Raw genomic sequence first — 24,827 nt, 5'->3', positions numbered from 1 at the left:
CATTCCTTTCACAAAGGAACGACCTCCGGGTGACGTGTCATAGTGTGATTGGCTCTCCTTCAGTGACGGTTATACACGGTGTTCTAGCGAACGAAAGCCTTCGCGCGACACTGAAAGGTCAAGATCCGCAAGAGGAAGAATTTGTATAAAGATCATCAAGCGATCAAGAAAGAGCGCGGCAACTAGTTATGTTCTCCGCTTGGTAGCATCTCAAGCGATCGAGCAAACCGTGAGAACTCTGGGGTAAGTGATCGCATTGGGTTGTCAATCCCGCGGATCAAGCTTGCCAATCCTGGATTAAGCTATGGCAAGTAAGAAGAAAGGAAAGAGAAAAAACTTCTGAGGAGACGAAACAATTCTCTCGTAGAGTAGATCTCGATCGCAGGGACTATGTAACCAGCGATCATAGAGTTCCAGGGAACAATGTCTTTGATCCTCCAGTGGGCATATAAAATGCAGCATTTCTCAAAAACGGCATCTGCAATCACTCTACTATTCTGTTCTTCTTGTACAGTATGTGACATCACTTTTTGCTGAGTTGTTCCTCCATTTTCCCTTCCCCACTAGGATTGTGGGCTTACACATAACCCTTTGGCATGAATACAGTAGCATTGCGTGTTTCAGTCTCAACACCCAAGTGTTGCTGCCAGCCGCGTTCCTCGCATAGTTTTGGTGGTGGAAGGCTTTGCCATCCCCCTAGCGCTCACAGGCATTTTTGTAATTAATGATCCACACAATATTTTCCTAGAACTGAACAGCCCAGCCTTAGAAGACAACTTTGGCAATTACTAGTATGTTGAATCCAAGTGAGGCTTATATATTTCTTTGCAAAAATAATTAGATTATAGCTATACAATTGCATTAGGAATTTTCACTGATTCCTCGTGGAGAGCTATTAATAATCTAGTCTAATCACATTAGTAAAATCGCTGTATAATCTCTCCACTGTAGTGAAAATCACTGATACTGGAAATGGATATTGCGCACCAGAGATGTATGAGAGTGGCGAGTGAGAAGTTATAATGTTTACTTAGTAACAAAGTATAGCTAGTATAAAAGATTCATTTCTGAAAGGGGATGGCCAAATGTTACTTAAAACATTTATTAATAGTACCTTAGCTCTTAAATAGGAAGTAACAAAATCCACCATAATAACAAAGATTTTGCACTTACTGTCTTGAGCTGTATTGCTTGCGCTGGCAGCCATTGCAAAGCAATGCAAAACCCTGAGGGTTGGAACAAAACATGGCACAGACAACAATGCAGCCATTCATTATCTATTTCGTTATCCTTTGTTTAAGAACTAACCTTAGGCAATAGACCACAGCTGAAAACAACGCACAGAAAACGAACCATAGCAGAGAAGTTACAAAATCAGTACAGTTGCTTGGGCTTCCATCCTCTTATTAATAAATATGGTTACAAGCATTTAGACCCAAGGCCATTTCATCCCTGCAGATGCTTTCGCCTTCTCTAGAGCTTCTACAGCTCTAGACTTTGCTTCTTCAGCTGCTTCATCCACCACGTCACTAACAAGAGCGTCACCAACACTAGCACTTGAAGTCTGTGGCATTCTGTAGAGTGCTAAGTCAATACGAAGCTCGGAAACAGGAAAAGCTTACTTGTGTTTCTTTGGAACTTCCTTTACAGCCTCTACTCTTGGCGGCCTGGGCATTGGAGAGGCTGGCGGCTTTAAGTCCTCATACCTGATTAATATCCATTAATTTCGAGGATAGTCAGAAGCGATAAGAAACGATAAGAAACGAACCTGGCATAAGGTGATAAAGGTCGTGACAATGGCACGATTGGTGTTGGTGTGATGGCAGCTTCCTCAAATACGGGACTGCATAGGAAGGAAAAGAAAAGAAATGGTCTGCCAGTGCTGAAGTAGAAACTTGTACCTCGTGGTAGCCTTTAGCTCGAGTGATGATTGTGAGCTTCCAGAGTTGATTTTCACGTCCTCGGCGCTTGCATTCCAACGCCAGGAAAGTGCAGCTCTGGCTTTTGCAAGAGCAGCCTCTTCTCTTTCTTTCACTGTGGCAGCCGAGAAATCTGGCTGTTCCTTGTCATCTGCTTCCGTCGCAAGCTTTTCTTCGATCTTCCCCAGAGGCTTTTCTGCTATCTTCTCGAGAGGCTTAACAGGTCCCGGTTCCTCGGCGGCCTTTTGCACCGTCTTCGGAGGCTGGGGCGTTGGAGAAGTTGGAGGCTTCCAGTCGGGATAGCTGCAGCAAAATAGGCACTGTATCAATGCCAAGAATAAAAACGAAAAACGATTCTTCACCTGGGATACGGGGAAAGTGGCCTTGAACTGATAATAGGTGGAGTATCCACCTGGATTGCCTCGACCACCTTCTTCTTTGGTTCATCCTTCTCCACCTTCTCTGATTCATCCTTCTCCACCTTCTTCTCTCCCTTCTTCTCTCCAGCAGAAGCTACTTTCCAGGGCCAAACAAAAGCTGTTGCTGCTTTAGCCTTTGCCAGGGAATCTAGTTCTCGTTCCTTCACCCTTTGGGGATCAAACTGCACAGCCTCTGAATCAAGTTTGCCTTTGTCTTCCAAAACTATTTCTTTCTCGGGCGAAGAAGTCTCTGGAGCACGAATGTCTGTGGAGGCAGTTGTAGCCGCAGCCTCAGTTGCGTCCTCAGCTTCTTTTGGAATCACACTGCGGTGCAAAGCTTGAAAATCTATATCAAAAACTGCAAATATACCTGGGACTGTCTTCGTCTGTAGCAATGATAGCTTCCGATGGCTCTTCTTGTTTCTCTTCTTGAATCACACTGCAATGCAAATTTCATAAATCATAACTCCAGGAAACAAAAACGTTACCTGGATTGATCTTTTGTTGCTGCATCGTTAACTCTTTCTACAGCTTCTTTTTGACTCGCACTGCAAACAAACGAGTTCTTATCATCTTGTTTAGAAAATGTCAAGTACCTGGATAAGATGTCAGAAGATGGTGCTTCACTTTCTCCTTGCTCTGATGTTGGAGTTTCCGTAATATTTTCGTCCTGCCACGGCCAACGAAACGCTAGATTCGACTTTGCTTTCAAGAGAGAGGCCTCCTCCCTCTCTCGACTAGTCATCTCAGCGTTTTCTTTAGTAGCCTGTGGCGCTTCACTTGGTGCTTGATTTGGCGCTTCACTGGGTGCCTCGCTCTCACTTAGAGGTTCTGGAGTCGGAGAGCTAGGAGGCTTGAGGTCAGGATATCTGTAAAGAAACAAATATATATGTGACATGTATTAAGAAAACTAAATTACCGGGGATAAGGAGACAGAGTAGCTTCTGTGGAAGGTGCCTCTGCTTCTGCTTCTGCTTCTGCTTCCGCTTCGTAAGACCTGACAGAAAACAAGAATAAGGATGTATAAGAACCAAAGTAGCTTACTTTGCGGTCTCTTTTTGTTGCCAAAACCATCGAAATGGTTGTCGTGCTGGTTCGCTTTCGGTGGTATCCTCCTTCTCCGTCGGTAGAACCTTTGGCTGGGTTTCATTTGCAGGTTCTGGCTTTGCGTTCTCCACCTTTTTAACAGTCTGCTCGACCTCCTCAGTGGGACTTTCAGGCTTACTTTGAAGCTCCTCGGATTTTGTTGCCGGCTTGCCAGCAGCCAAATTTTGTGGTGTCTTCGTCGGAACGGGCTTTTGAGGTTTCTTTGTCTGAAGCTGGTCAGCTGTTGCCACTCCTTTCGCTCCTGCTTGAGTTGTTTCTGTGGACTTCTTACTTGGGGGAATCGTTTCCGCCTTCGGTTCATTTTTCACTGATGCTTCCAAAACCTTGTCCGTTACTTTGGATTTGGAAGTCTCTTTGAGGGAAGCGACTTTCTTTGAAGCTTTCGGAACGGCAGTTTTGGTAATGATTTCCGGTGGCTGCGACACTTTCTTTGCCTCCGCCTCCAAAATCTTACGCTTTTCTACCTCGCTCAACCTGTAAAACGGTGTGTGATGGAAGAACATCATACATGATGGTACATTCACTTACGTTTTCCCTTCTTTGGCTGCTGCAAGTAAAGCTTTGGCGACGGCCTCCGCTTTCGCAGCTGCTTCTTGCGCTTCTTGTGCTTTCTCTGACAGTTCGATTCTTTTTCTTTGAAGACTTTTTGCCTCAGCATCTGCAGCCATCTCCTGTTGTTTCAAAGCTGAGAGTTCTTTTGAAATTTTTTGACGTAATTCTTGAGTTTTTTTCGCCTCTACGGCCTTTCTTTTCGCCTCATCCTGAGCTCTCTTCGCTTCAGCGGCTTTGCGTTTCGCTTCATTTTGTGCTTCTTTTTGTTTCAGCTGTTCACTTTCACGCTTTTCTTCAGCTTTTGCCAATGCCTCTTCATCTTTCCCCTGTAAAAAAGATTGTAGACATATGTACGTAACACCGGATTTCAACCGTACCTTTACAGCAGCTTGAGCTGGAGTGCTTTTCCTATCAGGTTCGTCCTTCCCACTCTGGGACGGAATTTCTATCAAAAGGTCTTCGAGAGAACGTAGTGGCGCACTTGTCTCCGCTATTGCTTCCAAAATTTTGTCCTCGGCAAGCTCCAGATTGTTCGCAATGCAAGCTAGCAATTCAGCTACCTGAAATACTGTCAAGACATAATCAGTTAACTGATACAGCGAGATAAATAATCTACCTGAAGCCTTGATACTTGGCCACCAGTAAATGTATCCTTTGGAGCTAGCCTAAGATTGTGAGTTTCTTTAAATGCATCAGTCGGCCGCTCCATTCCTCCCGGTCTAACAATCTGGCACACAGCGAAATCTTCACATGCGCCAACAGAAAAAATAAAGAAACAAAACACATACTGTGTAAGCCAGACCGCTGTCAATTAAAGCCTTCTCCGCTTTTGCTTTCCAGATTAAAACTCCCCAGAACAAACTGGTCGCACAACAGTTTACTCTCGAAATAATTTCTGGAACTTTTACTTACTTGAGTACAGATGCCGGCAAACCAAACTTAGTCGTTCCCAGGGATGTAACAAGAATGAAATGCTTCACCTCTGCATTCTTGGCTGCAAGCACAAAACGATTAGCACCAAATCAGTGGAACGTACCAATACCTGCCGCTATGAGATTTTTCGTTGCTTCGTAGTCGATTCTATACGGCCCAGTCACGTCCAGAACCTCCTTCTCACTGGCACCGATTGCGCAGATGACAACCCCAGAATTTCCTAGAGCAGACTCGATTTCCTCTGGCTTTTCCAAGTCGCAATCTATGATCTCTAGCTGATCGTCTTTTCTCAAACCGAAAAACGCAAGCACTCTGTCCAAAGGTGAGGAGGCTGTGATCGAGCTGATAGTTTCCTGATAGTTCGAAAAATGCAGAGCACATTTAGTTTTTTTCATTTCTACAAACATGATAAGAGATGCTCACCCCTAGAATACTTTCAGCCTTGTCAATGCTTCGCACTCCAGCACGAACTCGCAGTCCAGACTTTACAAGCTCCCTGCCAAACGTTGTGATCAGTTCCACAAAGCATTTGTCTTCCAAAGAAAAAACTTACTTGACAGTCCTGGAGCCAACATTCCCTGTGGCTCCTGCTACAAACACCACAGTGGTGTCCTTCTTACGAAGCTTGAGCGTCCCGGGCAGCTTGAAAAGTTTCTTGGTTCCAGTCTTCGTATCGTCACCGTCGCGAGCAGTACTGGTGGCTTGAACAACTGGCAATTCAAAATGTAATCGAGCGAGAAGAATTTGCGGACGAACAAACCTGGAATCCATACTCTTCTCCTCGACACTGATCTCGACAAGAATTTGCGCCCTACTGGATTGTGAATCCGAAGCCCTTGCTCACAATCCAGCAATCTCTCCGACGCACAGCGAACACCAGGCGCCGCAAGAAGAGAACATTGTGGGAGACCGCCCGCCAGCGCCGCTCCAGACTCCAGCCGGAGCTGCGCCATCGCCATCGCCAAAGCTTCTTCACAGCGCGAGCGCCTAGAGCTAGCCTAGCATGAACCAGTGATGACGATAATGCCACGTCCACGTGGCGGCACACCATTGCGCTTTACAAACATGCGTGGCACTGGATTAGGGTACACGTGTTCGCATACAATTCGCACACCTGGCATCGTCTCCTAGCTCTGTTACTAACAAAAGATGGCATCCTTGACGAGCATGGGAAATTTGCGATCGTTCATATAGACAAAGCGGATCGCCCTTCGCGGTGGAAGAGGTCCGCCATCGAGAACGAGGCAATCACCCGGCGAAAGGCGGCGAAAAACGCCCGGATCGACGAGCTTGTAGGACGAGAAAGTGCCGCAATCGACGTGAATGTCACACAGACTATCCTCGCACTCGTTCACGATCACGACTTCGTACTCGAGCCCGCCGGAGTCCCCCTGACTGATCACAATGTCCCGCTTGGAGCATTCTAAAGAGAAAAAAATGGAGAGGAAAGGATCCGAGCAAACAAACCATGGAAAACTTACCTTTGCTTGATGCTGGGAGAACGGAGAGAAAGATATAAAGCGCGAAAAGCTTGAGCGACGCTTCCACTAGGATCATCTTCCTCATCTTCGTGATGGATCAAGCAAGAAGAGTGAAAAGCTTTCAAGCGATACCTCTAGTTCTCGTAGGTAGAGTCCCCGGTAACTGGGACTCTTTTCTCGTTTTCGTGAAATACCGTATGAACAGTAAGAATGGATAAGCTTATGCGAATTAAATTGCTTGTGTGCGAGTTTGTGCCATCTTCCACGTATTATCGTAGAATCCGCTCGGATACACACTCTCGCTACAGTGTGTTTGACCGAAATGGCTTCTAGAGAATGAATCTCTTACCGAGAATGAATCTCTTGCGAGGCTGTAACCTCATTCGCTGCGGCGAAATCGTGTGGCTTTCCCACAGGTATATTTTCGCATGCGAGAAAAGAAAGGATGGCGCTTCTTTGCCAGCTCTTTAGGCTCCTGTGAATTTACCAGCGTTAGTTCCAGAGAAGGAACGAGAAAAACTTACTTTGCATCAAGATGTGCCATGACTTTTCCACCAGGGAACGCGGCCTGTGTCTTCCGAAATGACTCTCTAATCGCGTCCTTCCAAGTCCCAGTTACGTGTAGAAACAGCTCCTCGTTCGCATTCTTCTTTGTTTCAGCCGATGGTTCGTCCATTGGCAACGAGTAGCCGGACAAAAGATGGCCGACCCAGCTTCCTGTGTTTCTGAAAGCAAGACTTAGAACTATCATCAACCGGAAAGCTTGCAAAGCTTTACTCGATCACATCCATGTGTCGAGGAACATAGTGACCGCCTCCAAGCCCAAGTAGAACATTCTCGCCGTGATGTGCTCTACAAGAAGTAAACATGCCGAGGTTATGATAAAGCATGCACAAGTTTGAACTTTCGCACCAGAAAGCTTACTCGGTCCATTTGCCGACCTCGGTTCCTCCATCGAGTCCCAAACCTTGCCAAAAGACCTGAAGAAAGGATTGCATATAACTGTTGAGGAAATACAAAAGATACAAACTGTTGCAATCGCCTGTGCCGCGTCTAGCCTGCTCCAATATCCATCCGAGCTCCCTTGAAATGTTTCCAAGTAGACAGTCGATGAATGAAACAGGAAATAAAGTGCTTACCGATCTCGACAAACATCGCTGGAGCGTCGACCTCAGGCCCATGGTGCGTTGCCTCAAGCGTAATCTGTGGTAGTTCTGCGAAGTTAAAAACTTGCGAGAACACAAGCATAGGTAGCTCGTACCTCAAACTCGGGAACAAGTTCGTGTTTAACAGCAACTTCTTTCAAAAGCCGTAACCAAGGTGCAATTCTGGGACAAGGCGGTGATGCAAATCCCGGCTTTCCACCTGCTAGAGGTTTCTCGCTCGGTAGCATGTGTGGAACACCTTCGAAAAAAGTAAGTGTTGAGAAACAAAGAGAAAGAACGGTGAAGTTTACCAATTGGATGAACTGTTAAGGATGGTTTTCCTGAAACAGCAGCGTGTTTGCTCATGAAGATTATCTCTGTGACGTGCTCGCCAGAGTGTGACTCCCAACGATGATCGAGATTGTCTTCGCCCACAATTGAGCCTGTCAATTGCAGCAGTCTCACATTTCCCATAGCGAAGTTCTTAAAGCCCTGGAAAAAAAATTCTCAGCAAAGAGAAAAGCGACTTGGGTTGGATACCTGCAATGGGCGGCCTTGCGTCCATGAGTTTGGCGCAAAGAAGAGCAAAGCGGAGGCTGGATTGATCGAGGCGGGATCAGTTGTCGTCGCCACAAGCAAAGTCACCATTCTTTTCATTCAAATGCCCTGATTCGCAGAACAAAAATAAGGAGAGAAAGACTTAAAACAAGGGTGGCATTCAAGTAAAAGAGTTACTCGATAGCTTCCCGATTGACACTCGATCTGTATGCGGCCTCGTCTTGAATAATATGAGGAATTGTCCAGCATCCAAGAAGGTGTTTCGAGTTGCTTCCACCTTTGAAAAAAAAAGAGTCAAAACTACGCTAGAGCAAAAGAATTCTGTGTCACCTTCTTTTACCGCTTCTTCGCAGCGCTTCTGGTAGCGAGCCGCCAGCCCTGGTTCAAGCTGCTTCACCAGATTCTCGTACTCTCGCTCGATCTCAGATATCAAACTTGCCTGGCGGATACAAGTTAGAAAATCTTTAAAAAAGAATGATAAAAGGAAAATCTCACAAGCTTTGCTGGAGCTGTCTTTGCACCATACAAGCTGACAAACATTCGCAGAATGTTGAAGCTGTTGTCAACAACGTCTTCCTGAGAAATGCTGTGTTCAAACTAAGTCTTCTAAAAGCACACTTTTTACCTCGTAGTCGTATCTGTTCGTCCAGCAAACAAACACAGTGAGGCCAAGCGAACTTAATATCCAGAGCAAGCTTACATACAGGTCGTCTGAAATTTCCACAAGCAATTCCGATGTTTTCAGAAAGTTGAAATGGACTTCGTTTACCTGAAGAGGAGAAAAGGCTATCTAGTGAAGACGAAGGAAGTCGACTATCTTACCTCTTCGTCTCTTAGCCGGTAGAGCAAAAGATTCAAAACGCGATAGTCGAAAGACTTGAGGCGCACAGCTCGCAAAACATCTGAAGCTGAAATCTGGGAGAGGCTGCCGTGTCAGTAGCAACAATATCCACGAAAAACCAACGCAAACAACTTCAGAAGAAGAGCTCGAAGAGAGCGCCTTGCAAAGAGTGCGCTCCAACAGCCAGTACTCAACTCCATCTTCCAACTCCTTCTCAATCCTAGAAAAGGAAAGAAAAAAGAAGAACGCTACAAATCTTGCATCTGTTTTTCCTTCGTACAAACCTCTCAGTAAGAAGATTTTTGTTCATGAGAACTTGTCGCAATGCCAGGAAAGGATCAGCTCCTAAAGCACCACTACCTGATACTGAGAACTTGCTTAGGAAAAAGAAGAGGAAGCTAAAACTGTGTTACTCACATTGGATCGCATTCTCATTCTGATCGTCCAGCTGCAATAGATAGATCTTAGAACCAGAGCAAGGAGATTCACAAGAAGACGAGGAAAGAACTAAAATACCTGGTAAATAAAAGCCTCGACAAACATAAGAATTGGCAAGTGCTTGAAAACATGGCGCTCGTCCAATCCATGGAACATGAAATAAGATCTGCACTGTAAGAGACAAGATTCCAGCGTTTGCTCATAGGATTCAAGCTGTGCACTTACAAAATCTTCCAGTGTGGAACGAGCGCGCTCCATCGCTCCAAGGGATACCTGGGCCATTTACTTAAAACCCTAACACCATAGTTCTTATGAAGAAGAAGATGAAGTGGAAGCACCGCTCAAGTTGTTAATGCTTTATCTCTTGAATTGCGTTCTTCCAACTTCAAGCGAAGGTGTTTCCATTTGTTTGGGATCCTTTTCTTCCCTCACTGAGAAATGAAGAGCGCGAATGTTTTTTGAAAATTGGGTTTGGAAAATGTGAGACTCCTCCAATTGACTGACAATCTCGACCATCTTTGAAAGTCACACAGTGGCGAGCGTGTGACGGCGGAGATTGTCTTTATGAGCAAACACACTGCTGTTTCAGTCAAACCATCTCTAACAGTTCATCCAGTTGGTAAGCTTCACTTTTCTTGCTCGTTAGTCTCAAAAGTTTAACTTTTTTCGAAGACGACCGAGCGAAAAGCCTCTTGTTGCCGTCAAGCATGCTAATGTCTGTCGTTAAGTTTCAGAAATACAGACAAACATTACGCTCGAAGGCCGGAAATTGGATGTTTGTTGAGATTAGGCACTTCCCTGGAGTTTGTATCTCGTCTATTTGGTCAAACATCCGTTTTTTTTTTTTTCCAGGTCTTTTGGGACTGAAGGAAGGAAGCTTTCTGGTGCGAACATCCAAACTTGTGCATTTCTTATCATAATTTTAGCAATTTCCTGGTCTCACAGGAGCCTGCAAAGAAGTGCCATCCTTTCTTTAATCGCAAAGAAAATATATCTGTTGGGAAGCCATTTCGGTCAAACCCGAGCGGATTTTACGATTATACGTGGAAGGTGGCACAACCTCGCAGAGGAGATTTAATTCGCATAAGCTTATCCATTCCAAAAACCGGTGTTTCACGTACGTATCCCAGATTACGGGGCGACGCAGCCTTAGGATAAATACTCGTGTTTCACCATAAGAGAGAGTAGCTTCTTCTTCTTTCTTGCTTGATCCATCCCGCCAATGAGGATGATCCTACAGGAAGCATCGCACAAGCTGTTCATGCTGTATCTCTTGATCTCCGTATTCCAGCTTCCAGCGATTCAGGTAAGTTCCATTTGTTTTGGATCCTTTTCTTTCGTTTCTTCCTCACTTCTTCCATTTGTGTAGACCGGCCCATGGGCATGGTCGAGTTCGAAGTGGTGATCATGAACGAGGGCAAGCGCAGTGTGTGCGGGATTCACGTCTATTGCGGCATTTTCGCGTCCTACAAGCTCGTCGATCCGGGAATTTTCCACTGCCTCTGATCTTCTCGTTCTGGATGGCCGCGAAGGGAGGTTCACATGAGCGATCGCAAGTTCCCCATGCACCTCAGAGATGCCACCTTTTGCTAGTCTGCGAGTAGCGGTTTGTTTTCCATACTAAGTTCACATTTATGCACATTTGCTTTGGCCAAGCCTTCGGGCGCGATCAACTGATCAAGGTCTACGAGTTCCCGAGTTCCTGCTTTCGCAGATTTCAATCTTTACGTGAACACTGCTGTTTTCCTTTGATTTTCTGGTTTGTGTAGTCCTGGCTCCTGACGATCCAATCGAGGAAGAAATGCACGAGCATGGTGGGATAGTGAAAGTATCTCTGACGATGATTCGAGCCATGACGAGGTACATTGATCAAGGTTTTATGTACATCTTCTATGTTTCTCGATTGAACTGCAGTCTCCTTACTTCTGGTTGAGAGCCAGAAACAGAAGGGGACCTCAAGAAGATCTCAGCCCCCTTATAAGTAAGTTTGTTTGATCTGTAATTCCTTGCCCGCTTTCTTGTGCTGGAATTTTGCCATAGCTCTTTACTGATACAACTTGTTTTCTCTTTTGCTTTTCCTCTGTTTTCAGTGTGGTCGACGAAGAAATGCACAGTTTTGTGAAAGGTACACCGGTGCTGTTGAATGGGTTTTGGTGGTTTTATAAGTTCCATAGCTAGCTCTCTTGATACAACAACTTACTTTCTCTTTTCCTTTTCCTCCTTCGTTGACAACTTATGGAGTTTTGGCAGCGCTTTTCTGGAAGCTCCACACAGTCCAACTCCCAGCTCGATCAAGAAGCGAAAAGAAACATGAAACCAGCTCTTTAACTTCCTCACGAAAATCTGTTCCATGCTTTTTCTTCCAGGACCAAAAACTATTATTTTGACAACTTCCGATTCCAGGCCATCCACAGATGGGAAGATTGTGGCCGCAAAATGCAAGTCCGATGATTCCTGGAGCGTTAAGAACGTTCCTGGCGGGGGAGCACGGCCATTCAGGAAACTCGTGAAGACAAGGACGTTTGTGAGAATCCTGCTGGGCAATTCTGGTACACGGATCTGTAAAGAGCTATAAGCCAAAAATTCTTTGTGGAGCTAGAAGAATGAGATGCTTTATTTCGTTAAAGTGGGACTTATTCAGTAAAGTGGGACATTAATTAACATATGTCCACATGCTATTTCCTAGTACTTAATTAATATTTATTAATATTTCTATCAGTTTTTTAATTTATTTTTTTATATTTCACAATATTATAACACAAAAATCATATGAAAAGTTTTTAATTTATAAATTATAAAGTTAAAACTTCAATTTTTTATTGTTGTTATAAAAATGGCATGTGGCCACACACTATAAGTGGGATAATGAAAAGTCCCACTTTAACGAAATAAAGCATTGAGGAGGTTTATATAAAAATCTGATTCACATTGTTTGTTTAGATGAAACTTGCCTAAATGAGCATTGTTTGTTTGCTTTTTTGACTTCATATTTGGTATACATTGGTTGTAGCATAATTATGTTAAATGTGATTTTAAGGATTTTCCCCTTTGTTTCATATTGTCTTCCATTCTTATTATTTTTGTTCCTTTTCATCCCTTTATTTATACTTTTGCTTCCATCACTTTTATTTTTTCATTATTTTGTTTTATGTTTCCATTTTACTCTTCTACTCCCTTTTTAAATCCATTAAGACAATTTTTATGTTGCAATTGTTAACTGGCTTATAAAGGAGTATGCTAATCTTTTTGAATTTGACCTTTATTCTAACTAGGGATATTTGTCCAATCAAAGTTTTTGTTTGTCACCAGTTACCAAAAGAAATCAAAATTTTACATACAAACATCAAAAAGATGTTAGAAAAAGTTGTTATCCAAAAGTTATAAAGTCTTTGGATATGTGAATTTCATCTTGTCATAAAATTTGATAAAAGTATTTACTTTTGCATTGATTATTAACTGTTAAACAAAATGACTATTTTAGATGTGTATCCTCTTCCTTATATTGTTGATCTTTTAAATTGTTTAGGGAAGAATTGTTGGTTCATAAAGTTAAATTTTGCTTCTAAATACTAGCAAGTGTTGATGGCCAAAAATGATGTTCCCAAGACTATATTTTATACATCATTAAGTTTGTATGAATTCTTGGTGATACTATTTATGTTAAACAATACTATAGCGACTTTCAAGTGGATGATGAATAAAATTCTTTGTAATATACTAGAGATGATTGTTAATTTCATTCATAATGTCTTGATCCACTTAAAGGGGATGTGAAAGGAGCATATTTGTGATGTTTAGAAAGTGTTAAATTAGTTGTGGAAAGTTAGTTTAAAATTGAAACGGTTGAAATGTGTGTTTAGGTATAAGGACACAACTTATGTTGGGTATCATATTTTTTATAAGGGTTTGTAAGTTGATTATAACAAACTTGTGGCTATTATAAAGTTCTTTATTCCAAAGTGTATAAATGATGTGTAACACTTCATAAGCAAGGTGCAATATCTTAATTGTTTTGTTGATTATCTTTCTAAGTATATTGCACTATTGCAAAGTTGTTAATATCATCTTTCAGTTGATTTAAAGACTGTGAACAAACATTTACAGATATAAAAGAGTTATTAATAACTTTTATGGTTTTGGTGTATCATAATTACACTCAACCTTTCATTTTGCATGTGAATGCTTCAAATATTAGTTTTAAGGGTGTTTTAATGGAAGAAAGTATAAGTGTGCCTAGTTAACACATCCCATTGTATACATTAATCATACATTACAACCAGTAAAGGTGAATTACTTCATAATAGAAAATAGTGTTTAGCAGTAGTTTCGATAAGTTTCATGTATCTTTGTATGGTTCTTAGACATTATTAGAAGGTAATCATACTGTAGTTACTTTATTATTGAAATAGAAGAACTTGGTTAGTCATATTATTCAATGGGTTTTAAAATTTTAGATATATAATTTCGAGGTTATTCATCACCTATAGAGTTCTATACTTGATACAATTGCTTTTCTCAAACTCACTATTTTATCTTGTTCTTGACAAGCTTGTTTTTTCAATATTTATAGATTTTCTAGATAAGGATTCCATGCCATTAAAAGTTGTTGTACTTGATATTTAATGTTTATAAAGTGGAGTAAATTTTACCTTCTTTTGACGAGGTTTATAAAGCTCAAAAGGTTAAGTTATGGATCCATATGCTTTGTGAGGGGTTTGAAAATCTTATATTACTTATTGATGACTTGCCATTTCAATATTTATATTTTTAATATTGCCTTCATATTGACCTTCTTTATTTTGTTAGAATTGATTTTGATGATCATTTATGGTTGGTGGTACCTTTGATATTTATTCCACACTTTCTCTATGTTTATCATAAATAGGCATATGGAACATTAGCATATGATTGAGAAACTACATAAATCTTTTTATAACTAAAGATGCAATGTGATGTTATCTATTATATGTGTAGTTGTGTTTAGTGCCAAGCCTGTAATACTCCCTTTTGTGTTGCGAAAGGATAGTTAGAGTCAATTGCAATTTCCTATTTATTTGAATTAGTGGCATTTGATTTGATAAGGTCTTTTCCACGGTCAATTGCTAGCAATGAGTATATCATTAGTGCTTTTAATTACTTAACTCACTAGCTAGAAGTTGGTGCTTTTGCTAGTGCATTAGTGACTTTTGTTAGGTACTTTTTAATTGAATGGTGTTTTAACATCCCTATCCAGAGAAAATTCTCTCAGATAATGGTCTCGCATAGGCATTTCATGTTTTAATTTCTTAATTAGGCATATGCCACACTTTCATAAGTGCTTATCATTCATAAATAAATGGTTTAGTGGAATAATTTATTCAAACTTTTCACATGGATGATTGTGAAGTATATAAACTTTCAGTATTCAGATTAAGATAATTATTTACCATCTCTTTGGTATGTGTATATTATAAGGGTATAATGTTTTGTTGATGCTTCACTATATAAACTCCTATATGGTCATGATTTACTGCCAATAAAGTTGAGTTTAAACAACTTATTTGAACCTTCAAAGAAATGATTGCAAACTATGTGAACTCTCAATATTCAGATTAGGATGGTTATTTTTTGCCATCTCTTTAATATACATATGTGAAAGGGGTATAGAGTTCTATTGGTGTTTCATATTATAAACTTTTATATGGTCATAATCCAATACTTACCCACGATTACCAGTTACTAATGTTAAATCTTGGGATTAATATTTAACGAATACTCTTTCACTTATTCAAGTAGAGTCTATTAAACACTTAAACTGCATACAAGTGGGACAACAACAATGCTACAACTCCTATTATCATCCATCTGTAAAGTATAAAATGGATGACTTAATGTTAATCTATTTTCCTAATCTTATGTTACATGGTTTGTCTAAGGGGTTTTTTATTTAGTGGAAGGGACCATATTAAGTGTTATAGTAACAAACCTATCCTCCAAAAATGGTGTATGTGTAACAATTGAAATACTTCATACAAAGGGATTAAGAACAATTAGCATCACTTACAAATCCATTAATGCCTCTTCCTAATGTTCCTCTAAATCCTGGCCCATCCACCAAAAAACCCTAACTGCCTTCCGGAGGGGATGATGTGAATTCCAAGTGTACAAATATAATGCTATATACTAATATTAGCATAGTGCTATTAAGTTAATTTCAAATCAAACCAAACTAGGGTTTTTGGATGAACATTTCTGTATTAATAAGCCTCGAAGATGGAAGGCCAAACACTCTCCTCCCAGCCACACGAGAGTGTGAAGCCCAGGCAAGAAATTGCTTGGCTTCCTCTTCACTAAAATGGCTAGGTATATTTGCCATCCACAAACTTCTTACTGAAGAACTCATTTGAGGAAGCTGGTTATGGCCTCCAGGAAATAGCTCCTTGTCGTAGGCTCCCACTTTGCAAGCTTATGAGCATGGTCAGTGATGATAATTGGCTTGATGGACTCGCATTGAGATGTTGATAAAACCTAGGACTGCTCAACACTCCCATTGGCTAGTTGTGCTTGACGAGAGGAACCAGCGATTGCAATAGCTATATCAAATCTTTCATTGCAAACTGTCCGTTCAGCCTCAGATCGATGATGTCTACCATCTTGTTCCTGTCTGTGAGCCATGGCAATGCCTGGAAGAAGCCAGAAAATTAGTATTTTGCACGATCAAAGAAGGAAGTCTTGATAGAGAGACGAGAACTGCTCTTGGCAGTCATGTCCACAGGAACACGACCCACGAGAAGCTCCAGCAGACACTCCAAAGCTATACACATCCGATTTGGTCGTCAAAGTGTCCATGCAGTTAATGCATACCTGGAAGAAAAATGTGATGGTTTTTGAGAAAAGAAAGCAAAGAAATGTTTTTTACATACCCGGGCGCTATGTAGCCTTGAGTTCCCAGGCCGGCTTTGTCCAAGCCCAGCTTTGCGAGGCCAAAGTCAGAAACTTTAGCATTAAACTTGTCGAGGAGGATATTGCTGCTCTTGAAATCCCTGTGAATTATAAGAGGGCTCACCCATCTCGTGCAAGTGCTCACGGCCTGCGTCGAGAGCTACGTGGTCTACCACTGGTTCCTGTAAGATCACCGAAGTTGGAGCTCTCGTGGAGCGCCTGGAGAGGGAAATTGACTGGGTCTAGGATCATTTAAATAAACTGAAATGTATAAGGGTTAGGGCTAGAGCAAGATGGGGGCTTGTCAATCCGTTACCAGCGTGGAGCTGGGTCAAAGCATCCGAAGTGTGGCGGGCCGCGGGTGCGGTGCAGTCTTCCTACGGCTTCTTCGATCGCAAGGAGGAACTGGAGATGTTGGTCAGGATCCTGGATGCTGCGCCTTTACAAATCAATGTGCTCCTGGGTCCCAAGGATGCGGGAAAGTCGCTGTTACTGACGCATCTGCGTGAGCTCTGGAAGAGTTCCGCGGGCAGGAGCGCTTTGGCTCCGTTGGTCATCATCAACATGCGCATCAACGATTGCTCGTCTCCGGATGCCATGGCCGCTTTGCTGAGGACAGAATTGGGCGGCTGGCAGAAACAAGTCCGCGATTTACTCGGGTCTCTGGGGAATGCGAGCGTGATGGGGGTTCCAGCTGGGGAGATCGCTCAAGGAATCAAATCTTTCTGGGAAAGTATTCAAGGTATCCGAGGGGCAAAACTTGTGGCGATCCAAGGGATCATCCAGAGCTTTTTAGCTCAATACAAGTCCGTCAAGCCGGTTATCATCTTCGACGAGGCTAACAGGCTCGCCAAGTGGGAAGGCGTCTACGACAAGGAGCTCGACGAGTTGCTCGGTTTCATGGAGGGCATGACCAAGCAGACTGGGAGGGCTCATGTGGTCATGGCTTCCTCGGACGAGTTCTTCCGGTCGTGGACTCGTGGCTGCGTAGGAAGTTCGCGGATGGCAAATTCAAGACAATAGGACTCGGCCTGTTTTGCGAAGACGAAGCCAAGCAGTTTTTCTCCGAGCACGTCGCACCAACTCTGGGCTTGAAGCTCCCGCAAGACTGGGAGGCGACTGTCTGGCCTTCCATCTTTGAGGCAGCTGGTGGAAGCCCGTATCAATTGAAAACGCTGGCGCTCAACGCTTCTCTTGACAATGGTGAGGACGCTACCAATCTGGTGGCGCAAGCCCAGGATCTCATAGACGTGGCAAGGGTGAACTTGGAGATGACTTTGGGGCTTGGGGAAGGATGGACTCCAGCAGAGTTGACGGGGATCTTCAAGGCGATTGTGGAGGGTGGTGGTGCCGCGGCGTACAGGACGGTGGTAGCCGAAGTTTTTGGTGGGCAGATCAACCACGCCAACAAAGTTGTGCGCCAGCAGCTGGTGCGCAGCAATATCATCCATGTTCGCTTGCTTACCAAGGCTACTAAGTACAGAGACGTGCCTGCGCATCACACCGTAGCGGGTGAGTACCTCATGGCCACCAGTCCTGCGGCATATGCAGCCATGAAGCTGGTTCTTTGTTTTCGTGTTCATAGTTCCTTTCAACAAGTAATATTTCTAGTAAGCGTTCCTAAGAGCTTTTCTAACGAGGAAAGAACTTTTTTTTTCTCACAGGGATATAGCAGTGTCAAACCTGGATGCACGCGCTTGAACTTTGCGTACTATGGCGTGCAATTTATAAATTGTTACCGCCTGTGAATATTCCTTAGAATCTAATGGCAGGCTCACCGTTTTTTTATTTACCCAAATTACTAACATTGTCACAACAAAGCAGAAGACTAGAAAAGAAGAGGCATCATGCAAGGCAAGTAAGTTCTTTTAATAATGTGCTCATCTATAGCTAGTTAATTAGTGATCTAGCAAAGTATGTGCCAAAACACGTTTCTTCTTGGAATGCTAGATTTCTTGATGCCACATGCTGCATTCAAGAGTTCTCGAAAGGGTCACATACCACAAGTATGGGACTACAATGGTTCAATCAATTGTAAGGACATGGGTTAGGAAAAAAATTCTTTAACAGCTGTTGAAATATAAAGTAGCATAACTAATATATAACTGTAGTAAAGTAGCAAATTTCACTTTGAATGCCAAAATCTCTTTTGTAGCTTTCTCTCAGAGTTTGTAAAAAAAGTAAATCTAAGTTAGCTATTATAGTGAAAAATTGAAAATCCAGGGTTTTGGATGAGCAAAGATGGGCTAGAACTTTCTAATATACACAATTTATCATGGCAGGTAAATTGCAATATTCATTAGGGTATTATCCTTTCCTTGGTAGGCAATAACTTTTTTCTATACTTTACTGCATTGATCCTTCTTTCACAATTCTTTTCATTCCATAAAGGATTAAGGGTTTCCCAAATTACATGATGCTTTAGAGGGTATTGTGGTTCTAAAAAGGTTTTGGGCCTATCGTTTTAGTTGATGGGGTTAAGATGAAGATGTAGAGGAGAATAGTTATGTGACTCATAAAGAGTAGCTGGATAAATCACACAGTCCAGAAGATTGTGGCTCTTGTTCCAAGAGCAGCAGCAGTAGAAGATTTAGATTAAAATTTAGTATTTAAAATCTATTAGTCAATGCTTATTATCTTTAAAATTGTTAAATTTTTATTATGATATTTAAATGTATTTTTATGGTTAATACACCAATGGTTTAAATGTATTGATGGCAGAGGATGGCTCTTAAGAATACTCATGAAGCTTGTCCTAACGGAGGCTGGAAGGTTTGAAACTCATCAAACTCTTGTTGCCATCAACCATGCTAATGTTTCTCGTTAAGTTTCAGAAATACAGACAAAGATTACGCTCTAAGGCCAGAAATTGGATGTTTGTTGAGATTAGGCACTTCCCTGGAGTTTGTATCTCACCTTTTTTTTCCAGGTCTTTTGGGACTGAATGAAGGAAGCTTTCTGGTGCGAACATCCAAACTTATGCATATTCTTATCATAACTTTACAATTTCCTGGTCTCACAGGAGCCTGCAAAGAAGTGCCATCCTTTCTTTAATCTCAACGAAAATATATCTGTTGGGAAGCCACACGATTAAAAGTCTCTAGAAGCCATTTCGGTCAAACCTACTGCTGTGAGAGAGCGGATTTTACGATTATACGTGGAAGGTGGCACACGTCGCAGAGGAGATTTAATTCGCGTAAGCTTATCCATTCCAAAAACCGGTGTTTCACTTACGTCCCAGATTACGGGGCGACGCAGCCTTAGGATAAATACTCGTGTTTCACCATAAGAGAGAGTAGCTTCTTCTTCTTCTTCTTTCTTGCTTGATCCATCCCGACGATGAGGATGATCCTAGATGAAGCATTGCGCAAGCTGTTCATGCTGTATCTCATGATCTCCGTTCTTTCAGCTTCCAGCGATTCAGGTAAGTTCCATTTGTTTTGGATCCTTTTCTTTCGTTTCTTCCTCACTCCATTTGTGTAGACCGGCCCATGAGGAACATTGAGATCAGCCAGGTGGATACCGGCGATGTGCTCGAGTTCGAAGTGGTGATCATGAACGAGGGCGAGCGCAGTGTGTGCGGGATTCACGTCGATTGCCGCATTTTCGCGTCCTACAAGCTCATCGATCCGGGGGTTTTCCACCGCCTCTTGCCGGGTGATTGTCTCGTTCTGGATGGCGGACCTCTTGAACCGCGAAGGGAGGTTCGGTTCGTCTACATGAGCGATCGCAAGTTTCCCATGCACCTCAGGGATGCCACCTTTTGCTAGTCTGCGAGTAGCGGTTTGTTTTCCATACTAAGTTCACATTTATGCACATTTGCTTTGGCCAAGCCTTCGGGCGCGATCAACTGATCAAGGTCTACGAGTTCCCAAATTCCTGCTTTCGCAGATTTCAATCTTTACGTGAACACTGCTGTTTTCCTTTGATTTTCTGGTTTGTGTAGTCCTGGCTCCTGACGATCCAATCGAGGAAGGAATGCATGAGCATGGTGGAATAGTGAAAGTATCTCTGACGATGATTCGAGCTGTGACGAGGTACATTGATCAAGTTTTTATGTACATCTCTATGTTTCTCGATTGAACTGCAGTCTCCTTACTTCTGGTTGAGAGCCATAAACAGAAGGGGACCTCAAGAAGATCTCAGCCCCCTTATAAGTAAGTTTGTTTGATCTGTAATTCCTTGCCCGCTTTGTTGTGCTGGAATTTTGCAATATCTCTCTAATGATACAACTTGTTTTCTCTTTTGCTTTTCCGCTGTCGTTTTCAGTGTGGTCCTGACTCCTGACGATCCACTCGACGAAGAAATGCACAGTTTTGTGAAAGGTACATCGGTGCTAGACCTTGATCACTGATCAAGGTCTACGAGTTCCCGAGTTCCTGCTTTCGCAGATTTCAATCTTTACGTGCACACTGCTGTTTTCCTTTGATTTTCTGGTTGTATAGTCCTGGCTTCTGACGATCCAATCGAGGAAGAAATGCACGAGCGTGGTGGGATAGTGAAAGTATCTCTGACAATGATTCTAGCTGTGACGAGGTACATTGATCAAGTTTTTATGTACATCTTCTATGTTTCTCGATTGAACTGCAGTCTCCTTACTTTTGGTTGAGAGCCAGAAGATCTCAGCCCCCTTATAAGTAAGTTTGTTTGATCTGTAATTCCTTGCCCGCTTTGTTGTGCTGGAATTTGCCATAATGACACAACTTGTTTTCTCTTTTGCTTTTCCTCTGTCGTTTTCAGTGTGGTCCTGACTCCTGACGATCCAATCGACGAAGAAATGCACAGTTTTGTGAAAGGTACGCCGGTGCTGTTGAATGGGTTTTTTTGGTGGTTTTATAAGTTCCATAGCTAGCTCTCTTGATACAACAACTTACTTTTTTTCTTTTCCTCTCTCGTTGACGACTTATGGAGTTTTAGCAGCGCTTTTCTGCAAGCTCTACACAGTCCAACTCCCAGCTCGATCAAGAAGCGAAAAGAAACATGAAACCAGCTCTTTAACTTTCTCACGAAAATCTGTTCCATGATTTGTCTTCCAGGACCAAAACTATAGCTCTTTACAGATCCGTGTTCCAGAATTGCGATTCTCACAAACGTGGAGTGGTACCTTGTCTTCACGAGTTTCCTGAATGGCCGTGCTCCCCCGCCAGGAACGTTCTTAACGCTCCGGGAATCATCGGACTTGCATTTTGCGGCCACAAGCTAGTGGTTTAAGTTGTCAAAATAATTGTTATTTTTTCTTTGTTTTCTTTCAGCAATTAGGCCAAAAATTCTTTGTGGAGCCAGAAGAATGAGGAGCTTAGAAAATTCTCATATAAAAATCTGATTCGCATTGTTTGTTTGGATGAAACTTGCTTAAATGAGCATTGTTTGTTTGCTTAAACTTTGCAGTGAAGGCGGCCAGAGAAAAGAAACACCCACAAGCGGCCCTTGTCGCAAAAATGCGAGGAAGATAGTGTTGCCACCCCGGCTTCTCCAAGTAGTTCACGTCGGTGTAGAGCGCCAATGAAAACAACAATGTCGTTGCAACTACGTATCTATAATACCAACACAATCAAAGACTGCAATGCTTTGCGGCACCAAACTAAAATCTTCCAGGAAACCTTCATGGAAACTGGAAAGGGCCCGGCTGGACGAAGATCCAACTCGATGAAAAAACTCCGAAAGACTTACAAGCTCAGACCACTCTCACTTAAGATGCCCACTTTCACTTGCTGCTTGACGACATCATGTGGGAAATGCCGGTTTCTTTGGCTTTCTCAACCATGGTGTCCTGGAAAAACAATGGCATTAAAAGGGAGAAAAGAAAGAACAGAGAAAAAGCCAGAGACAAGTTAATGTGTACCTGAGCAGAAATGACTCGAGCCACGGATTTTTTGCTCGACTCCTGTAGCTCTCCCGACAGCAGTACCTCGTCCAGGATATAATACGCCTGCATACACACACAAAAACGAAAGAAAAAAGAAAAGAAAAAAAAACCACACCAAGTATTGACGTTGCTCTCAAAACTTAAAGTCGCTGGCTGACCTTGTGGAAATTAAAAACCAAGTCGAGCTCGCAAACCTGGATTCCAGAGCGAGATAAAACAAACATATAAGTAAAGTCTACAGAAGAAGAAGCGAAAGAAAAAAAAACGCTTACGTTGCCAAAGTAGCGGTCTAGAACTTCCACAAAGAGGTGTATGACTTCCAAGCAGTCGAGCTCGTTGTCGTCGGCATCAACGCACATACAAAAATACAAGCTCGCATATCTAGAACAAGAACAAAACCTCAAGCGCGTAGAGAGAAAGGATTTGAGCTTCTTACCGCTTGTAGATGACTTTCAAATCCTTCCATTCAATGAAATTGCAAAGCCTGCTTCCTCTGGACAGAATGATGCTCGTGATTTCTCTGATCGCCTGCATTGGATGAGAGAGAGAGAGAGAGAGAGAGAGAGAGAGTCAAAGAGGAAATCAGAGAAAATGTAGGCGCTTACTTTAGGCCGATCTTTCCCTGGATAAGCAGTGTACCATTTCTGGAGCCGCACTTTCCCTTGGCGGCTCACGAGGAACACGGCTTGGATCTGCAAGAGCACAAAAGCGTCGCGATCGAATCGATAGATCGATCGATCAAACCATTCCCGGAGCCTTCCAAATCCCTTTTTAGGGCTCTTCGCATCGCTAGAAATTTCAAATTTAAAACGACCAGTGTGTGAGGAGTGTTTGTTCGCGAAAAACAAAGAAGACAAAGAAGAGAAAAATGTGGCGCTCTTCATTTCTTGGCTTTCTTGGGTGGTGGAGCTCCATCTTCATCGTCGTCGCCATCGTCGTCCTCTTCATCCTCACCTCCATCGGCTCCTTCGCCATCGTCCTCCACTCCACCGTCTTGATCGCTCTCTTCTTCTTCCTCGTCGAATCCAGGAGCACCATCAACACTGGCGATGGCATTGTTGTTTCTTGCAGCAGCAGCGGCAGCAGCAGCAGCAGCAGCAGCGTTTGATCCAACCCCCTGTTGCTGCTCGCCATCTTCCTCCTCTTCTTCTCCATCCTCCTCTTCCTCTTCCTCCTCCTCCTCGCCTTCTTCCTCCTCTTCGTTGCCACCATGGTCGGGATCATCGCTGTCACCTTCGTCTCCACCGCTCTCACCACCACCGTCCTCCTCCTCTTCCTCTTTTTCTACTTCATCTTCGTCGCTCACTTTCTTTTTCGGAGTCCCGGCTCTCACAGCACCACCGGTGTTAGCCTCGCTGCCTCTGCCTCTTGCTGCTGTGAGGACCAGCGCTGACAAATCCTCCCCATTCACAGTCTTCTCGGGATCTTGCAGTGCATTGTCTGCAACACTGGCTTTACATCGGCCATTCTACAAAAAAACGTATATAAGTTCAGTCTTGTCAAGAATGTAGTCCCTACCGTTTTCTCTTCTACAAGACTAGATATGAGCTGCGGCATCCGTAGTACGCTAGCGTTTCTGGAGAAGCAAACAAATCAGCGAGGGAGAACTTCACTTTAGAATAAAACTTTTCGTATACCTCAGGCAACCATCGCCTTGACCATTAAGCTCCTGTCAAACAAAAGAAATTACGTGTGAAAAAACTTGACAAAAAGAGAGAAATAAAAAGAGTACCGTTGCGAGAGCAGAACAAAAAGCTGTAATCTGCTCCAGGAACTGCTTATCACTCTCAAGTACTGCGGCTTTCTGCAATTCAGCATTTCTCCATCAGATGAAATCGCTGGATCAACGTATCAACGACCACAAAATGAGACGACAGAAAGAAAACGAAACTAAATGTAATTGCAAACACTGCAGGGAAACAGCAATAAACAAGAGCAAAGTTCGTACCTGTTCGAATTCTGGAGCAGCCAGGCATGCCGCTGCACATAAAGAAACATTGATACTGTCAGCGTCGTGGCAATTTTTCCAAAGAGAGTTCTCACATGTTAAAGGATTTTTGTCAAACAGATATCCGTACAAAACCTTCAACAGCTCAATACCACGAGTTCCTCCTGCGAAGAAGTGAGAAGAATGATGCCAAACGAAAGCTTGAGCAGATTACCTTCTGAGATACTCTTGGCAAGCTGATGTATCCTGTCGAGCACGCAACATCTGGATACACAAGCGAATGTTACGAAAACCATACATCAGACGAGAGCGAACTCGTACCTTGTGTCTCCATACACAAAGTACTTGCTGGCCAAACAATCTAGGGGAGTGGCAATCGTGCCTTTGCTCTCAATCTGCACAGCATACGAGTTGTTAGAGATGCATAGAAGCTAGAAATTGAAATAGGCTTACCAGAGAGCACAAAATCTTCGCAAAGAGATGAGTTTCAAACCTTCCACCCTCCGTTCGGACAAGCTTCACGAGTATGTTAAGAGCCATCCTCTGCCAAAGTCGAGGATAAAACAACACGTCGTCAGTTCTCAAAGACTAGCCCATCAAAATCTTACCAACAGATCTCAAAGCTCTCTGGAATCCTAAGCTAAAACGAAAAAAGCACGACTACTAGAACTAGAAAGGAAAGAAATGCTTACTTGTGCC

General features: G+C 42.9%; 4 protein-coding genes across 9 annotated transcripts; all 4 read right to left on the bottom strand.

The window, feature by feature from the left end:
* Positions 1-1,366: 1,366 nt before the first annotated feature.
* On the bottom strand, positions 1,367-5,940 carry LOC9660446 (titin). 2 transcript variants are annotated; one of them, XM_024660574.1, is made up of 19 exons: positions 5,691-5,940; positions 5,484-5,640; positions 5,354-5,426; positions 5,040-5,283; positions 4,910-4,991; positions 4,786-4,858; positions 4,614-4,724; positions 4,375-4,557; positions 3,974-4,323; positions 3,383-3,919; positions 3,258-3,335; positions 2,935-3,207; positions 2,827-2,886; positions 2,709-2,777; positions 2,282-2,662; positions 1,902-2,222; positions 1,769-1,843; positions 1,623-1,706; positions 1,367-1,574 (listed from the first exon to the last, which is right to left on the bottom strand). In XM_024660574.1, exons 1-19 carry the CDS (start codon positions 5,887-5,889, stop codon positions 1,430-1,432), a joined length of 3,495 nt encoding a protein of 1,164 aa, XP_024516342.1. In that variant the 5' UTR covers positions 5,890-5,940; the 3' UTR covers positions 1,367-1,429. The 2 variants fall into 2 exon arrangements, with proteins under 2 accessions (XP_024516342.1, XP_024516343.1); XM_024660575.1 differs by having other exon boundaries at positions 1,379-1,564.
* A 671-nt stretch (positions 5,941-6,611) lies between these two features.
* LOC9660444 (D-aminoacyl-tRNA deacylase) lies at positions 6,612-8,283 on the bottom strand. Its single transcript, XM_002986643.2, has 9 exons — positions 8,097-8,283; positions 7,868-8,048; positions 7,673-7,815; positions 7,551-7,614; positions 7,442-7,494; positions 7,336-7,391; positions 7,189-7,263; positions 6,936-7,136; positions 6,612-6,886 (listed from the first exon to the last, which is right to left on the bottom strand). Exons 1-9 carry the CDS (start codon positions 8,211-8,213, stop codon positions 6,757-6,759), a joined length of 1,020 nt encoding a protein of 339 aa, XP_002986689.2. The 5' UTR covers positions 8,214-8,283; the 3' UTR covers positions 6,612-6,756.
* LOC9662590 lies at positions 8,195-9,672 on the bottom strand. 4 transcript variants are annotated; one of them, XM_024660583.1, is made up of 12 exons: positions 9,619-9,672; positions 9,472-9,564; positions 9,373-9,403; positions 9,240-9,321; positions 9,088-9,175; positions 8,937-9,029; positions 8,819-8,883; positions 8,740-8,752; positions 8,610-8,690; positions 8,445-8,553; positions 8,292-8,391; positions 8,195-8,222 (listed from the first exon to the last, which is right to left on the bottom strand). In XM_024660583.1, the coding sequence occupies exons 1-12, from the start codon at positions 9,649-9,651 to the stop codon at positions 8,210-8,212; spliced, it is 801 nt and encodes a 266-aa protein (XP_024516351.1). In that variant the 5' UTR covers positions 9,652-9,672; the 3' UTR covers positions 8,195-8,209. The 4 variants fall into 4 exon arrangements, with proteins under 4 accessions (XP_024516351.1, XP_024516350.1, XP_024516348.1 ...); XM_024660582.1 differs by having other exon boundaries at positions 8,740-8,883; positions 9,240-9,311; positions 9,369-9,403; XM_024660580.1 differs by having other exon boundaries at positions 8,740-8,883.
* An 11,956-nt stretch (positions 9,673-21,628) lies between these two features.
* Positions 21,629-23,313, bottom strand: LOC9660442 (AP-1 complex subunit sigma-1). 2 transcript variants are annotated; one of them, XM_024660533.1, is made up of 7 exons: positions 22,925-22,967; positions 22,786-22,872; positions 22,617-22,708; positions 22,453-22,561; positions 22,339-22,374; positions 22,157-22,243; positions 21,629-22,084 (listed from the first exon to the last, which is right to left on the bottom strand). In XM_024660533.1, exons 1-7 carry the CDS (start codon positions 22,925-22,927, stop codon positions 22,019-22,021), a joined length of 480 nt encoding a protein of 159 aa, XP_024516301.1. In that variant the 5' UTR covers positions 22,928-22,967; the 3' UTR covers positions 21,629-22,018. The 2 variants fall into 2 exon arrangements, with proteins under 2 accessions (XP_024516301.1, XP_002986687.2); XM_002986641.3 differs by having other exon boundaries at positions 22,786-23,313.
* Between the last annotated feature and the right edge of the window lie 1,514 nt (positions 23,314-24,827).

The sequence above is a fragment of the Selaginella moellendorffii genome, unplaced genomic scaffold, assembly GCF_000143415.4.
Source record: "Selaginella moellendorffii unplaced genomic scaffold, v1.0 SELMOscaffold_75, whole genome shotgun sequence".
Taxonomy (NCBI): Eukaryota; Viridiplantae; Streptophyta; class Lycopodiopsida; order Selaginellales; family Selaginellaceae; genus Selaginella; species Selaginella moellendorffii.
Note: the sequence above shows the minus strand (reverse complement) of the source record. Positions and strands in the feature narration are given on the sequence as shown.

Coding starts and splice junctions, on each gene's coding strand:
- LOC9660444 (XM_002986643.2), bottom strand. CDS start 8,213: ATGAAAAGAATGGTGACTTTGCTTGTGGCGACGACAACTGATCCCGCC. Junction 7,816..7,867: donor CTTAACAGTTCATCCAATTG/GTAAACTTCACC, acceptor CTTTTTTCGAAG/GTGTTCCACACATGCTACCG. Junction 7,137..7,188: donor CGACACATGGATGTGATCGA/GTAAAGCTTTGC, acceptor TCTTGCTTTCAG/AAACACAGGAAGCTGGGTCG.
- LOC9660446 (XM_024660574.1), bottom strand. CDS start 5,889: ATGGCGATGGCGCAGCTCCGGCTGGAGTCTGGAGCGGCGCTGGCGGGC. Junction 4,558..4,613: donor GCCAAGTATCAAGGCTTCAG/GTAGATTATTTA, acceptor ACAGTATTTCAG/GTAGCTGAATTGCTAGCTTG. Junction 1,707..1,768: donor CCTTTATCACCTTATGCCAG/GTTCGTTTCTTA, acceptor GATATTAATCAG/GTATGAGGACTTAAAGCCGC.
- LOC9662590 (XM_024660580.1), bottom strand. CDS start 9,651: ATGGAGCGCGCTCGTTCCACACTGGAAGATTTT. Junction 9,322..9,372: donor GAATGAGAATGCGATCCAAT/GTGAGTAACACA, acceptor GCAAGTTCTCAG/TATCAGGTAGTGGTGCTTTA. Junction 8,691..8,739: donor CGAACAGATACGACTACGAG/GTAAAAAGTGTG, acceptor AGCATTTCTCAG/GAAGACGTTGTTGACAACAG.
- LOC9660442 (XM_002986641.3), bottom strand. CDS start 23,064: ATGAAGAGCGCCACATTTTTCTCTTCTTTGTCTTCTTTGTTTTTCGCG. Junction 22,244..22,338: donor TGGTTTTTAATTTCCACAAG/GTCAGCCAGCGA, acceptor GTGTGTATGCAG/GCGTATTATATCCTGGACGA. Junction 22,085..22,156: donor CTCGAGTCATTTCTGCTCAG/GTACACATTAAC, acceptor TTGTTTTTCCAG/GACACCATGGTTGAGAAAGC.